This window comes from Haemaphysalis longicornis, unplaced genomic scaffold (assembly GCF_048455015.1).
Source record: "Haemaphysalis longicornis isolate Haplotype H1 unplaced genomic scaffold, Haemaphysalis longicornis Haplotype H1 scaffold_4, whole genome shotgun sequence".
Lineage (NCBI taxonomy): Eukaryota > Metazoa > Arthropoda > Arachnida > Ixodida > Ixodidae > Haemaphysalis > Haemaphysalis longicornis.
Window position 1 is genome coordinate 223684555 of NW_027526361.1, and position 16496 is coordinate 223701050.

Consider the following 16496-nt stretch of genomic DNA (forward strand, 5'->3'; position numbering starts at 1 on the left):
TCGCTGTCTCCCCCTTCGAATGACGTTCCTCGCCGTTTTCTTTCTACCGACTCACGTCTGGGATACAACGGTGGCGTCCGTCGCTCTAGCCCGGCCGGGGCCGGGCTAGTCCGGCCGGGACCGGGGGACGCCGCCCTTCCTAATTCTAGGTTACGACAGGCAGAATCTCTGGTTTCACTCTTTGTAGAGCAAGGTGTGCGAATTTACCTGACGTCACATGGGCAATTGCTGTGGATGTCGCTTACAGCTTTGCTTTCCAACCACCTTCACAGCGTGGATTGGAGCCAATTTCTTTCTCTGTCTACCTCGGTTATTTTGTTTAGGTACAACGAGGTATTCTGTCCAATTGAGTTTCCTCTTTGGCTGTATGATGTTCATGGAGCAAATGCAGTGTGGTGCTTGACTTTCTTTTTTTACTCTGCATAGCGCTATCCCCATTTTCTTTCAAGTTGGTTCCAAAACACCACGCATGATCATGTTCTACAACGGCTACGAAGTGAGACGAAAGCGTTTTTATATTTACTGCAAAGCAGTACCTGGACGGTTCCCGAAGGGCCTGCAAAAAATTTGTCTCATGGAAACTTACGCAACCCTCACAGTTGAAATAATTTGTTTATTATTTGTATGTTGTTAATATCTCGTAAACCGTGCAAATAAAGTGCGTAAGCGATTTCATCCTTGTGTCTGGTTAATCTAGAAGTTTTCGTTCGTGTAATACCACCCTGAATTCGTTGTGTTCACCCCTATCGCATGTGTTCCTTCGGCACCCGATCTTATCTGTCCTTGATTTTAAAGCTCTGATATGCGTTTGCGGCGTGTGTCAGGTAGCTTGCGCCGACGAATAAAATAAAAATGTATAAAATTTGAGTGACAAATCCTATAATAATCACAGAAATTGTTGCAAACCACTTCACCCTGCCTTTGTAGCTTGGATAGCTCAGGGATTATAAATATGTCTGTAAAATGTTCTACCGCAATTTTACGCACCGAGGCAGCACCTGTTCATTGGTTAGCATGTTCCGTATTCTAGGCAAAAACAGCCGACGTTGCTGTGAATCAACCAAGAGCTCAGTAACACGATTCAGTACATATAAAATTACCTTTCTTTTTTACTATTGAATTCCCCCGAAAATGTTCAAATAAAACTAGTTATACCTTCAAATGAAACCCAATTAAAATGTTTGTGTACAAATTCCCATAGTGGTTAAAATGTTTCATTCAGCTAACGCAAGCTCCCCGAAGTCAAAGTACGAATTTGTGAAGCGATCATCCCAACTTCGAACAGGCCAGTACCCTCTCCCCCTGGATATCGCCGTATTGTGCCACACACGCTGCCATAACTTTTATAGGAGGTGGGCGCAGCAAAAAGTTTCAATCATATCAGAAGCCTTAAATTCAACCTTATTCAAGGTATTCTATTAAAGACATTGGGACCATTTCCTCGCTTTGGTGCTATTCCAGAAAACAGGGTTAATGGTTCTACAATGGCGATACTCTCCCTATACAACGCCTATTGTGATTATTATCTGTTCAATTACATTGCAAGAGTGTCTTCCGTTTCTGAATAATTAGCTGTTAAAGGTCTCTGCTTTTAGCTTTTAGAATGGCGCCTGACGGCTTTCACCTCCGTCGAATCCGCCGGCACCTTTGACTGAACTTGATACTTCAGCACAAAGGAATGTTTCGCATTTAGTTATATTGTCTCGTATCCAAGAAGGAACAAAACACACAAATAAACAAACCGGAGGGTATAGTTCGCGGCAATATTAATGCAATTGAGCATCACAGAACGCTGTAGACTTTTGTAGCTTTTTATTTTGAAATATGGTAATGTCATCAAAAGGTGGACTGAAACATTTTGGCTTGGTCGAACTGTGAACAGTAAATAACGTTTTAATCTGATTCATCATCCCAATATATTTCCAAATACTGTATGGTAAGATTACCCATACCAGCCGGTATGAATGTTAATTACCTCATTGTTGTAAAGTGCAACGTCTTTCTTTCTATTATTTGGCGAAGTTACACTGCACACGCTATCTCATGTTTTCCTTTCTATAAATGGGCGGGGGCCAGCGCTAGTTGTGTCTTATTTGTTTCTTTCTCTCCTATCATTGTCTTTTTCGCTGCAGCTCTTGATAAATTATCTTATAAACGGGATTCCATTCCGAGATAGGTTCAGAACCGGCACTTCTAGAGAGATGCAGAATCACAAATTAAACACCTTGCTATGCCGCGCACCACCCCTAAACCGACCTAAACGATAGAAAAGCTCCCTTATAGCGAAAAGAACGCGTAAAAGTAACGCATTTCTGAGTGAAAAATACTGTTTGTTGGGAAAAAAATGAAGGTATCTCACACTAATACGCAAGACTTGAAGGAAGCGAAGCTGTACGCAACCTTCCCGACAATCACGAAGGTTTAAATTCACTATTGCAGCCGCTTTGCACCCGCCGCGGTGGATGAGTGGCTAAGGCGTTGCGCTACTGAGCACGAGGTAGCGGGTTCGATTCCTGGCTGCGGCGGCCGCTTTTCTGATGGAGGCGACAAGCAAAAACGCCCGTGTGTTCGAGATTTCGGCGCACGTTAAAGATCCCCAGGTGGTCAAAATTAATCCGGAGCCCTCCACTACGGCGCGCCTCATCGCCTGCGATGCGTCGGCGCGTTGAACCCTACAATCAATCAATCAATCAGCCTATTTGCTTCTTATTCGCTGTCGCAACTACCTTTCCTCCATCAATGTTGCTATGCTTGGCTTGACATGCTTGGCTTGACAAACGTGCGCAGGGGACGTTGGGTGGTTGCCGCCAGGCACACACATATGAGCGCTCGGCATTTTCTTGGTTTCTTTAACTGCCGGGCGGGCGCCGAAATCTTGGCCAATGTGCCTAAGTTGGCCTGCTTGGCTTGACAAATCTGCGCAGGGGACGCTGGGCGGCCATCGCGAGAGACGCACACACGAGATCTAGGCATTTTCTTGGTTTTGTTAACTGCGGGAGGCTCCGCGCGAGGCCCGCGCTCACATGCGGGTGCTCACGTGCGTGCGCTTTGCAATTTCTTGGTATTTTTAACTGGGGACGCGAAAAAATTACGATTTGCTCAACACCTACGCTGTAAAATTATTACCACATCTGGGGTTCGAACCCAGGCCGCTCCCGTCGAAACCCCTGATTGTACACCTCACCTGCTTGAACCGAACATCGGAGTGGTTTTATCAGCTCCAACAAAGAGTAGATGGAGCGTTCTAAGCAAGCCAGTAGATGGCGTTTGGTAGATACAGGAAATGCCGGGCTTGCACCCACATGGGCGCGGAATCTTGCACCTGGGAAGCGCGGACGTAACCGCTACTGTGTATTTTGGCAACCTAATCGCACTGCATATTGGGTACGCAAACATATGTGAGCAGACGCCGTTAACCGTAACGAACGCGGACGCCATCCCTTGTTGTTCGGCTGATTAAGCTCATTGTTGGTTGCTCATTGTGAACCTGCTTTTCAAGCCCCGCTCAACCAAATTTCGAAGGCGATCGCTTTTCTTAGGCTACCTCAATGCAAAAAAAATGGTCTGTCTGTTTATCTATCTGCAACGGGATTTAGCCGCCAGGCCAAAGTAAATGAATTCCTGACCACAGAACCGTCCCGATCTTCGAACAGCTGGCATTAGTGATAAGTGCAAGCAATATTGACCACAAAAAAATGACCAGGCACATTTCACTCATAATGTAAGCGCATAACCTAGAATACCGGCATGCTTTTAATGAAAATTCACATTGACTGGTTCTTAGCAAAGGAATGAAAACAACGTCTTAAAAATGTCGGAGAAAGGCGAGATAAAATAAAACACAAAAACAAATAGAGCTGAAGCTTGTGCTGTTTTGAGGAGGACAAGAAACAAAACCTATATAAAAAGATTTGCGGTGTTCCAACAAAGGGCGTGTCAGCAGTGTGAAGGCGGTAAAATTAAATTGCTTTTAAGAAACAATTTGGCAACTCATTATAAATGGAGCGAGAAGAGAGGAAAATAGTTTCAGGGGTGGGAGCGGAGAACTAAGAAATACTTACATGGCAGCGGCGGCAGACGACTTATACTTTCTTTAACGGGCTCATACAATAAAGACCCTTCCCGTACCACCAAGGTATGACAGGTGAAAAATACATTCAAATTGTTTGTTTCGCTTTCAAATCGAAACGCGCTGTGTGAGACGACTAGACCAGAAAACTCAATGTAAACAAACTAGATATTCACACAAAATCTCAGTTTTTCTCGCGCTTTTTGCCGTTGCTTTTGTGTCTGTGCCTTTATGGAATTTTGCAAGCTCTCTAGCGTGAGGCGCAAACGAGTTTCCCGTTGTTTTACCACCGTGACTGCATGAGACGATGGGTATGACGGCGACAGGAGGCGCCAACAGCCCCAGCCCCTAAGGGGCTTCGCCACTAAAATCTGTTTTGGAACATCGTAATCAAAATCAACGGCACGTGCATGAAGTTAAATTTCAGCGGACTTTGGGTTTACATTTGCATTGACTACTGGGTCTCTACCTGCAGGTTTCACAACTACTCTTTCTTGGGCGACGAAGCGGCGTCCGAAGTCGCCAGGAACGAGCGCAGGCGCTACTCGGTGTCGTCGCTGCTGTCGCTGGCCAAGGACCTGCTCCTGCTGGCAGAATGCGACCTCGTCGTATGCACGCTCTCGTCGGGCGTCTGCCGTGTTGTCTACGAGCTCATGCAAGCGCGGCGAACAGACGCCACGGCGAACCTCGTCTCACTCGACGTGGACTACTTCTACGCCTTCGTCCAGTTCCCGGCCAGAAGAGTTCTGTACAGGTATAACAAAAGGCTTGCGACGAAGCTTTGTCGTGCTTTACCCCATTTCATATTAAAGGGAGAATGGTTTGTGCTTCTGGTATTTACTAGACTGGCTGTCCACGAAAAGATATGCTCATAGCATACGGCGTTTTGTAAAATCAAATATGCTCTTCAGGGATACAGGGCGTCAAAAAATTGTTTGTGTCATTTTGCCAGGTCTAGCCACCGCAGCCATAATACCCGAAAAGTCAAACCCTGCCGTAACCGGCATGTAGTAAGGGAAACGATCCTGGCCAATCCCCCAAGTGGGTATGCGCCACAAACTGCGCAGGAGGCCGCCTGGTTCTTGCTGCGGCAGGAAACTAAACATCCCCCTCGCGAGGGGCACGATCAAATGCAGAGCATTTCCGGGGGCGCACGACGTTAAGTAGTTTGCGTTACGTTAATGTTGTTGCACTTGTTGCTGTTGGTTGTTGTATTGTAATTAAATGAGGAGACGTAATTACGTGGTCACGTGACATCATTTATTAGCAGGTGGGTATTACATCATTTATTAGCAGGTGGGTATGATTATTGTGGCGCAGTGGGAAGAGCGCCATGTACCTCGCGTTCCGCCTACAGGTAGTGAATGCGTTGTATCAGCCGCTTCTTGACGTAGTTTGAATGAGTCAAGGATATAAGGCGCGTTCGTAGCCCTCCATTCTGTGTCGGCTTTGTGGCGCAGTGGGTAGAGCACCATGTACCTTGCGTTCCGCCCGCAGGGTCGTGGGATCGAAACCAGGCGCCGGTAAGTATTATTTTTTTTTATAGTGTAGGGGGAGGGGTGCGGACGACGATGGACAACTAGAATGGGTGACATCGTGAGTTAAAGAAATGCTCTGCATTTAAAAAACTGCAGGAACTTCGCGTCAGAAATCAGACGTGACATACGAGCACTGAATTAGCAAGGAGTACGACAGTAACTTGGGTGGTTGTATGAAAACTAGTGACATTAAAAAAGCTCTGTCATTCTGAGAATATTTCTTTAGCTTTCTCCCCCAATATCGCCTCCATCCTTTCGGTAGTCCGAATTTATTACATCGTCCGGTTAGTTGTATCTCTCTTCCCCTTCAGTGCCGTTTTGCACGTCGTACTTATTTTTAATTTATTTACAATACTTTCAAGGCCCAGAGGCATCACAGGAACGAGTGGTACAAAGGTAACAGACACATAAAAAGAGCGCATTGTCAATTTACGGCATTTCGTACTGCAATCTCGAAACTAGCACGATTGGTTATATCAGCTATGGAGCCAGCAAGCTGGTTCCAGTCATTGTTGGCAGTAGGAATGAAGGCATCGTGATACGTGCTATACTCGGGAACAAGTCAAGAACGGCATAGCTTATGTATGGTATCACTCCGCCTAAACGACGGACCCGGATGACAATGGGCGCGCACGTCTTGAAAGGAGATTGCTGTGAATGCGTGACATCGTATGCCTCTTCTCAAGTAGTTTCTTTGTCGTTGCTGCAGTCGTTTATAATCATATTCCATCGAAAAAATCACCGAAACGGCTGCTTCCATGTTCTCAATATTCCCAGTAAAGCGCTACTTGCGCCGCGCGTAATACCATCCGGCTGCGATACCCGAGTGTACCCGAGTACCCGAGTGTAGTACGGCTTGTAGGTAAGCTTTATGCATGTGGTCAGATCGAGAAGATATGTACGAGGGGCGAGTGAAAAGTCTTTGTTGCGGAATGGGGTTGTGGTAGAAAATTCTATTAAATAGGCTGAGGCGATAACATTTTCGCCGCAGTGAAAGAGCAGGAAGGTGGAGAGATGTTTTCATCGTGTTACACTGACGTGTCGGGAATAATTTGACAGAACGAAGCAAGCTGCTCGCTTTCGCGCTGCTTACACGGTGATGACGAGTTAGGTTTGGGAACGGTCCCATACGGTGCAGGCGGACTCGAGCTTTGAGCAGGCGTACTGAGCTCTGTTGCCCCGAGAATTTCAGCTGCCACGTTGGCGAATCGTGAATAACACTTGGCATTGGATTAGTCTCCGCATAACTTTTATCATCCGCTGCATGCTTTTTTTCATTGCGTCGCCATTGTCATCTGTGAAAGCATACCCTCTGAGCCATTCATGCTTTTTGTGTGGTAATCGTGACAAAGGGGAATTCGCAAATCTTTGTACACCGGTTGCAAGCTGGTCCTTACGAGTAATAAAACACACTATGGTCTTTCTACACGAAGACAAAAACAGCGCCCTGCTTCGCAGTTATGGAGGGCAACACGCTATGAAGAAAAAAACTCCGAATGTCTGTTTTAGTACTATAGAATTCTAAATACAAAGCTACGCGGCAGGAATCCGTGCGTTTCAACAGCACGCACAGAAATCGGGACACAAGGACAGGCAGAAAGAAACTTTACCTTTCCTTCCTAAACACAGCTGAGAGGAACGCGAAAGCTTTCCAACGTGAAAACTGCGTCAAAATTTGTCAAAACCTTCGCTGAAAGTGCGTTACACCTTCGTTGAAAGTGCGTCCAATCGATCGTCAAACCTTCAAATGCCCAAATTCGCAAACGAGGAACAAACGCATGCCATGGTTTTTGAGGTCTAGGTAAACGCATCTACGAACAATCTAAGTGTATACTGATACATGGTTTGTGAGATAAAGGCATACTATTGTACTCCCTGTCCAGGACCGATGCGTGTATTGCTTTATCTGGAACCGTTCCTTTTTCGCGATTTTCAAGCAACAGTTTTCGCACAAGGGATGCACAGTTTCCCCCTCGTGCCGTGTGTCCAGATACCTTATCAGAGCTTTTCGGTCGACCAACTGGTCGTGCATACAGGCATTGGTTTTTAAGTGCAGAGCACTTTAGGGGCTCGCCTTGTCGTCGTAGCTCACTGTAACGCTCGGTGTCAAGCGACTGCCGGAATCATGCGGAGCAGCGATATAACGGACTCAAGTGGAGCCTGGCGTACCGTCGTAGGGCGTGTCCCAGAGGCTTCGAAAACCAAGCGGTTTCAACATTCATAACCTTTCGAAACTGGTGAACCGCTGGCGCTTGTCATACGTCTCCCCGGTGTTTAGCGCAAAGAAAACTGCAGCTACATTTGAGGCAAAATATATGTAATTAACCGGTAGCACCCACGTTTATTTAGTTCGGTGCGCTCGTTGGTTGGTTTTTACGATCGTAAGCGAAACATTCGCCGCGTATCTGCTCCTTTCGTCGCAAATGTCGACAAAAGACGATAGTCTTGGTCGACATTTGCCAAGTAAATGCTTTCCTTCTCTTTCCCGCTCACCTCTCATATTGTCCCTCTTGCGTCGCGCACTTCCCAAGGTAAACACGCTAAAGGTTTGCTCAAGTCGATTTAAATTTACCGCGTTCCAATGCTCCACGCCGGGTGCCTCGATGCCAGCCAGCGCTGCCGTAGGGCGGAGACGCGCGTGAATCGAGGCGCCCTACTTCAGCGTTTATAGACCGCGTTGCCCTAGTGCACGTGCGCTCCAAGCAAAAAGTGGAACCTATCTAATGAAACCTTTTGCAACTGTTGCCGCTTGAATTCTTGAAATGCCGCTAAAAGCTACAGTGGCGCGGGGGACAGCAGGCGACAGTGTGAGTTTTTTTTTTTCTGCAGTAGATGTAGTATTTCATTTCGCAAAAAACAAGCATTCATAAATTTTCTAATAAAGGAACACTGTAAATATCCCCTGTGTATTAATTGTCTGTCTTATATTAGCGTTATGTCTTGTTTCTATTCCACAATGTTGACAAGTATGAACATATAAACCGTACTTAGACGTTTACATTTCGCTGTCAGTGTAAGACTATTGCGCAGACTTCGTTTCACTTAAGCCGGGTGGCTGAATCGAGTCACAGACAGACAGACAGACAGACAGACAGACAGACAGACGGACCAAAATTTCTGCTTTTAAGTAGCCCAAGAAAGACTATCGTCTTTAAAAAAAGTGGCAGTGCAAAGCCGGCATGTGCGGGAGGAAAAGCAAGTACAAAAGACCAGGGCCCGCTTGCTCGAAGCCAAATAAGACAGTCTTATTCGCAGTCTAATCTTATTGACAATCTTATTCGGCGTCTTATGTTCCCTAGGCTATAAGACGCTTTCTGGAAACCTATAAGACAGCGAATAAGACTCTAAATAAGAACGCAATAAGACTGTGAATAAGCCTGCTCCGAGCAGTCTTATTCACAGTCTTATGCTGACGTGGTCGCGTTTCATCATAAAGATCGACCTTCATACCGTGACAAACGAGTGCAGTCGCCGTAGAAGTGGCGAACGATACCGAGCGGCGGCCGTTCGACCGTCTGCTTGGAACAAATAAATGCCTGTTCCAGGGGAGATCGACGCCGTTGGAAACGCCGTCGGGAGAGAAGGTGGAAAGACAGACAACGCAGGCGCCGGAAGCCGCAAGGCCTACGTACTTTGATGTGGCACCGATGGCTGCAGCCAACCACCCTTTTCAACTTTCGCTGTGCGCTATGGGCGTGTGCTTGTTTTTCCCGGGTTGCGCGGCTTTCTTTCTCCCTCACGTGAAACAAAGATGGACAGGAATGGGGCTCTTCGATTTATAGTCTCGGACTCACCACGGACTCCCCGAGAAGCAGTCCAACATTCGATTTTCCCATGTATCCCTATGGCTTCGGGGAATCCTCGGGCTACCCGCAGGCTATCCGCGGTGAGTCCGAGAGTGTAAATCGAAGAGCCCCAATGATAGCCTGCGGCCCGATATTAATCCCGAGCAGACATCGGGCGGGCAAGCGCGCGGTGTGAACGTGTGATCGTCTGCTATGCCAGCTATGGTCCCTAGAAATATTTCTAGGGACCTTATGCCAGCTGTCACCGCAGTAGCTACGAAAAGGCGGCACGGAAAGGACGGAACAAAATCATGCCCATTAACTCAGGAACACCAAACAGGCATTCACAATAGAACTGCAATGTGACAACAAAATTACACACAACAGCGAAACGCTTGCAGCCTGTAGTACCCCTGCCCGTGAGTGCCAATTAAAATCGCGTTTTCAACGAGAAGCTGCGCAGACTTCGTGTCTTTCCTTCCTTCTCTTCGAAAGTGGCGGTTACGAAGCTTGATTGTTTGGGTTTGTACTTTGATTGCGCATTCTGCTTGATCAATTGGGATCCGGAGGCGCCACGTAAAAGCAGCACGCATGGTATTAACATTAGGCTATATTCTACTGCACGATTGTTTACAGCTGCAGCCCTCGCAAAGTGAGCTGCCGGCTAGGCCGCGGGTGATTGCGATCGTGTCGCCGTTCCACGCGGCGTGAGCCGCGGAAGTGCTCGTTGTATCCGAGTCTACGACGATGAACCCGAAGCCAATTCGCAACTTTCTAATTCATGGTGAGATGAAAAGCACGACTAGTGTTGTGACAACGTGAGGCAACGTTACTACTTTTTGCGTCAGCCCAGTGGGTTTCTCGGGCCCACGCTTCGAGCAGACGATCTCTGTTTATGACTTCGTTTACGCGGCCGAGGCGAGGCCCGGCCGCGTGAGTTAGCCTACCAAGGATGGCGGATCATTGTAACGTATTTGTGACAAGGCCCAAATACGCCGTCTGATGGTCAGCGTTTCTTGAATTTATCCAATCATGGTTCAAAATAAACGCTTGCCCTACGCCGGCGACGGCAACAAGCGGTTTTGCAGCGTATTCCCCGCTTTTCCCTAGGGGCCTCCCTCGTGCTTATCTAGGTACCCGCTGTACCTATAGTATTCAATAAGACCGCTCTGTAGCCTGGTCCGAGTGCTTTCGAGCAAGCGCACTAGTCCGAATCTTATTCGCGGTCTTATTGAAGTCCGTGAATAAGACTAGACTGTGAATAAGACTGCCAATAAGAACGTGTGTTCGTGCAAGCGGGCCCAGAACTCCCACTGGCGCTGTTTCAGGCAGGGGGCGCGCGAGCACTGTGAAGGCGGGAAATTTGAATTCCATTGGCTCGTAGCAGTGAGCGGATAACGGCGCTACTGCCCATATGGCGAATCACTGCTCTGCTTTCACGACAGCTTACACGTTAAGTGGAACGGCTTGAATTCTTTCACAGGACGCCATGGGTTCCACTAAGAAAGCTTTCGCTTTAAATATTCTAAAACACTGCGAGACAGTTCTGAGTCCCAAACGTGAGAGGAACAAATCAACGATTTCCACCAGGCACTCAGGAAACGCAAAGTTTCCCATTGCGTGACAGGCACGGTATGTTTCAGAGCGTCTACCTCATCCACATACTCTTGCGTCCTTGTCTTGTGTTTCGGCATTTCTAGCAGACTCACTGACCCTTCGTGTAACCTTTCCTGCCTTCTTCCATGCCCATTACAGCTTATTGAAAGGTCGTGTTCTGCGGAGAATTTCCTCTTTGGTAGTGCCCACAGCGTAGTATACGATGGCGACCTCCTTGATAAACAGTTTTCCTGGATCCCATAACCTTTCCTGCGACAAAAACCAGAAACCCAGCGATTATGACTTCTGACCCATTACTTTCCTTGTGGGATTCAGCGATCAGGAGCGAGCACCGGGACTCGCGATTTTTCATGGTGTGAGACTTGGAACCACTCGCGTATTTTCCCTTCGTTCTCTCTCAGTTCCGGCGTCCGTTGTGCTGGCGGTTTGGGTGAGTCAGCTGATGGCTTCGCAGCCACTCGTGTATTTTCCCTTCGTTCTCTCTCAGTTCCGGCGTCCGTTGTGCTGGCGGTTTGGGTGAGTCAGCTGATGGCTTCGCTGCCACCACCGGTGCCACTTCCACTGCCACCATGAATAGTTAAGAACGTTTCGCGTTAAAAACACTCAAACTTGACCTCATTCCGCTGATGTGTTTTTCGTGCGCACTGTTGGAATGTAATTATGTCGTGTAACCAACTTGCACACATTTTTCGCTCGATCTGAGTGCACAGTCAGCGCTGCCCACCTTCATTGTTCGATTACCTTGTTGTATGGAATTCAGGTCGTGTGAAATAGTGAATTCTAATCCGCACAACAGAAAATACAATGGGAAGCTTGAACAAGCTTCAGCATTTGACATGCTAACGTACTCTTCTTGAAGAAAGCGAAGATTTCTGTTTGGCAGGGAAACCGTTTTTGCCATAGCACCGGAATTATCGTGTTTTCGCGTGTTCTCGGGAGTATTTTCAAAGCCACCCCATGGCTATGAACAGGAAGCATCCTGCCGGGTCTGTAATAAGTATTGCGAGAGACACGTTGTTATACTATCAGCCAGCGCATGTAAGGCCCGCTTATATTGAACACGGATATATCGAATTATTGCCTATATCGAACCCTTGTAAAGTTCTTGTAAAGATTATATGCATTTAAAACTTTTTATATCGAACGCGATTTTGCTCACAATGGAAATATCGAACTCTCAGGCTTTTCCGCAATGCGTCGGCGCGAAGCGGTGGCGCGGGTGTCGCTTGCATCTCCCGTGGTAGGTCGGCCGCGTCCAAACTGGCCGTGGTAGAGTGGACCAGCTCCACGCATGCATGCCCTTGGAGCCGAAAGCACCACATTGGGCGCTGCGGGCTCCGGTGTCACCGAACTTCAAGTCCGCGCCACTCGCTGCCTGCGCTTGCTCGGTTCGCCGTTATTCGCTTGTATCCATGCTTGTCTCCGCTCTGTCGAAGACGCCGAGGACTCCGTACCACCTCCGAGCACGAGCAAAGCCGTCGCTGCCGTGGCCTTGCTACGGCGATACTGCAGTGCCATTGAGTGCAGCGGTCTTGTGCTTGTCGACTATTTAGATACCGTGGAGCAAGCAGTTACCAGTAACACGTTGCGCTCCAAGAAGCAGGCCAAACTCACGCAGTTCTTCCGCCCAATAAATGGTTGTTTTCTTTCCGAGAAAGTGTCGTATCAATAGTGAACTACAGGGTGGTAAGACCTCAAGGTTAGCTCGCGACTCCGTCGGCAAGTTTGCTCTCATATAATTTTTTGCTTCAATTTCTACATCGAATTTTTGCTATATCGAACTATTTTACAATCCTCGCGCTGTTCGATATAAGCGGGCTTTACTGTACCTCCACACGACCACTGCGCCGCCATAGTACTTGGCCTGTTCCAACAGCAGGCATTAGTATGGTAGCGTAGGAAGCGGGAACAACACAGCGGTACCGCCTCGTTCTTTTGTGGCCAGCAGCATGCGTGCTGGTGATCCTCACTGGCTGGATGCGGCTATGTGGCAGCAGCTGCAAGTTCGTCGTTATCTCCACCGTTTTTTGTGACAATACCCAGCTCCTTCATCTGTGCCTTTTAATCCTGTGAACCTAACCGAGCAATCAGTCGAATTCACGTGGGTGTAAGGGAAGAACTTTTGTGCTTTTCTACATCGCTTTAGTAGCGTAATTACCTATTTCTGGACCAGCGCTTGATGAAAAGCCTGCCATGATATTGTTTTATGGGTTGTGAAGTCTGGTCTTATTGATGGTGAGTGGTCACCCAACCAGACTCTCGTCCGATCGCTGGTTTATTGTTTTCTTCAGTCGGAAGGTTCACTTTTGCATGTGCCCAATAACGGTCTCGGCGTTATTGAATGGTTACCCGCCGCGGTGGCTCAGTGGCTAAGGCGTTGTGCTGCTGAGCACGAGGTCGCTTGTTCAATTCCTGGCCGCGGCGGCCGCTTTTCCAATGGAGGCGAAAAGCAAAAACGCCCGTGTGGACGAGATTTCGGCGCACAATAAAGATCCCCGGGTGGTCAAAATTAATCCGGAGCCCTCCAGTACGGCGCGCCTCATCGTCTGAGCTTCGTCGGCGCGTTAAACCCTACAATCAATCAATCAATCAATTGAACGGTTGTGGAGATTAACATCTACATTTTGCTAACAAAGCACTTAGCAATATCCGGAAAAGTTAACTGCCATTTTAGTACAAACCATAGCTACAAAGACGTATATAATAATTTTGACTCCAAACCACCGTGTGTCCTATATTCGTCAAAGTGTATATATTTTCGTCTGTGAGTTCAAAACACTAAACAATGTACAAAAAATGTACAGTGTAGTAGCAAATATATGTTCGAAAGATAGCAGATAAAACTGCGGCTAAATGCACTACTTGGTAAAACGGGGTAAAAACAATAAACATACTTGCCTTCAAATCCAATGAGCGCTTTTATCGTGCCCGAAAACCAGCCTTATTTTTTACATTTAACACTAGGGCAAACTAGCTATTTTTTCTTTATTGCGTTATTTGACAGGATGACAAACAAAACACACGTAAATGATTATGTGTACACTCAATAATAAACACCAAAAGTGCAGCCCTTCTTGGGCCAGTGGGGTGATTTCAGAATTCTTTCATTACCAACAATGCTTCAATTGTGGATAGTCACTCAGGCTTACAGGGCTGAAGAGAGAGAGAGAGAGAGAGAGAGAGAGAGAGAGAGAGAGAGAGAGAGAGAGAAACTCTTTATTGAAGTGGAAAATGCAGAGTTTTGCCGACATCAGTTCGCCAGCATGCTACTTTACGGGGAAAGGAGGAGAGAAAAAGGTAGTAGGTGTAGGGAAGGAGAGGAGAGTAGTAGTAGAGAAAAAAATAAAATAAAATGTGGTCTTTCTTCAGGACATTGACTTCAAAGGTTCTTGAGATGAAGGGACGACTACAATTTCGTGGACACACCAACTTCCTGGAGGAATTCGAATAGCGCCGACAAGATTTTGCGCTGAGCGGAGAGAGAGGGTCATGGTCCAAGTACCAGAAGTTTCTGTACCTGAACAAAAAAACCTGTTGACTCTTTGATGTACTGTCGGACGGGCCTGGCATCTGGGTCGGAGTAGCGTACCGCCACCCTGTTTCTCAGTAAATATTGTCTAAAGGGTAGCGACTAAAAGCACTTTGCGCGAACAGAAAAATAAAATCAATCTTGCACATGTAGTGGTCGTGGAATTGGAAATTTTCAGTCGCCTTACGTTTTGTGTTTGTAGACTTCGGATTTATTCCAAATTTTTCCCGCAGCCACAGGCCTCTGCACGCCAAGGAGCTGTGGCTTCGCGAAGGAGATGCCGTAGAGAGACTGGGCGACCACTCCGTGATTGGTGAAGCCCGCCGAAAAAAGTACTGGAATGGCGTATCCGTCGGCACACTGCCTGGCACGGTTCTCACAGGTCTGTACCCTACCTACAAGACCGTGACACAGTTCAAGGTTTCCGCTGGGCCCAAGACACGGAAACTGCCCTTAGGCTGACGATGGATCCACTCTGCGGCTGTGCTTATTCGTACACGGCAGCCAGAAGCATCATAAGTATCTCAAAATTGAATAAAAATACCGTGACGAGATTTGGTTTTATACTGCTGTATTGCCTGTATTGCCTGTTGTTGGCGGAAAGCGGGGGAGGGGAGAAGGGGTGTCCAGAACTCGACAACCGATTTTCGCCGAGTATATGTTCTCTATTCCAAACGAAACGGCATCCCTTAAAACACCTTAACGCGAAGCGGTTCTGCTGCCCTAGAACATTTTAAATTTTCTGATACCGCCGTAGAACTTCTTAAATCGAGATTTTTAGATCTGCGAGCCGTACGTGCCCTCCCAACAGATTGCGGCCAACCATGACATACAGTAGCGCCGCAACATGCCTTTGCCTGTATGCGAGATGAAAAGCGCTGTTTAAAAACTTGTTCCCAGCTAAAAAATTGGGAATTGCAGGAGTTCTTATTTCTTAATGTGCTTTTGAATCCCTACAAGCAGCCATCTGTACGTATTGATGGCCTAGCATATACTCGATTTTGCACGAAGGCGCCATCTGTTGGGATGACTCAGAGGTAGAATTCTGGCTTAATGTTCTGGAGGTCGGCAGTTTGGCTCTCCCCGGGTGTCCATTTTTTTTCTTAAGCTGCCGTTGGCGTTCTTGCAAACTGGGAACGAATACTTGGGCAGATAAAACACCCCTAAGTCAGGCAGAATCGTCAAACAACGTACAAGACAAACAAGAAGCTCCTTCACTGGGTCTGTTTACTGAACGCCGCGTTTGATTCTGTGCATGGAGGTTGAGTTAGCTACACTGTGAGCTACCCAGCGGCGGCAGGTGGCTTAAAAATGTCTTAAAAATTTTCAGAAGGATGTTTAAAAACACATATACAAATTAAACTTATACTGTGCTAAAAGGTTTTCAGTAACTGAGTGAACGTTTCGGCAGTTCTATTAGCTTCAAGGTTTGCAGTTCACGTGACCAGGACACTGAATGTAGTGTCATGTTCGTACACTACGAACGTCGACCTTTCTGATTTCGGAAAGTCTATTGCCAAATTAAAATAATTTCCGCCAATGTGCTTATAAATTGCTTGTGGTCCCACCACTATATAAAACACTGCCTTTCTTATGAGCTAAAGAACATATACTCGACAACATTTGGATCACGTGGGCCACATAAAAGTCCCGTTGGTCTCACGGGATGACGACGCATAGTTCTACATTATTTCTGCGACGCCGATGTCGTGTAAATAATCAAACAGTGCATCTAACACTTCTCGTTGGGATGATGGAGATGACGATGGTCCAAGAAGAGCTTTCAATGATAAAAGTCCGTTGTTAAGGCACTCGATCTTCTTGGCGAGATGGTTCCTTTCCTGGTTGTACGCCGGATGCTCTAATAAAATGGGCTCAACAGTTTCTGGCAAATCACAGTTATCACAGTAAGGGTTTGTGGTTTGACCGAGGCGATGTCGGTACAGTTCGTAAGGGCT

General features: G+C 47.1%; 1 protein-coding gene across 1 annotated transcript in view; it reads left to right on the plus strand.

The window, feature by feature from the left end:
• The window catches only part of LOC144178085 (alpha-(1,6)-fucosyltransferase-like), a 33527-nt gene extending 18475 nt beyond the window's left edge, over nucleotides 1-15052 (plus strand). The window contains exons 6-7 of the mRNA XM_077705613.1: nucleotides 4545-4823; nucleotides 14772-15052. Of these exons, the coding sequence (XP_077561739.1) occupies nucleotides 4545-4823; nucleotides 14772-15000 (508 nt within the window). The 3' untranslated portion in view covers nucleotides 15001-15052. The remainder of the gene's footprint in view (nucleotides 1-4544; nucleotides 4824-14771) is intronic.
• Nucleotides 15053-16496: the final 1444 nt, after the last annotated feature.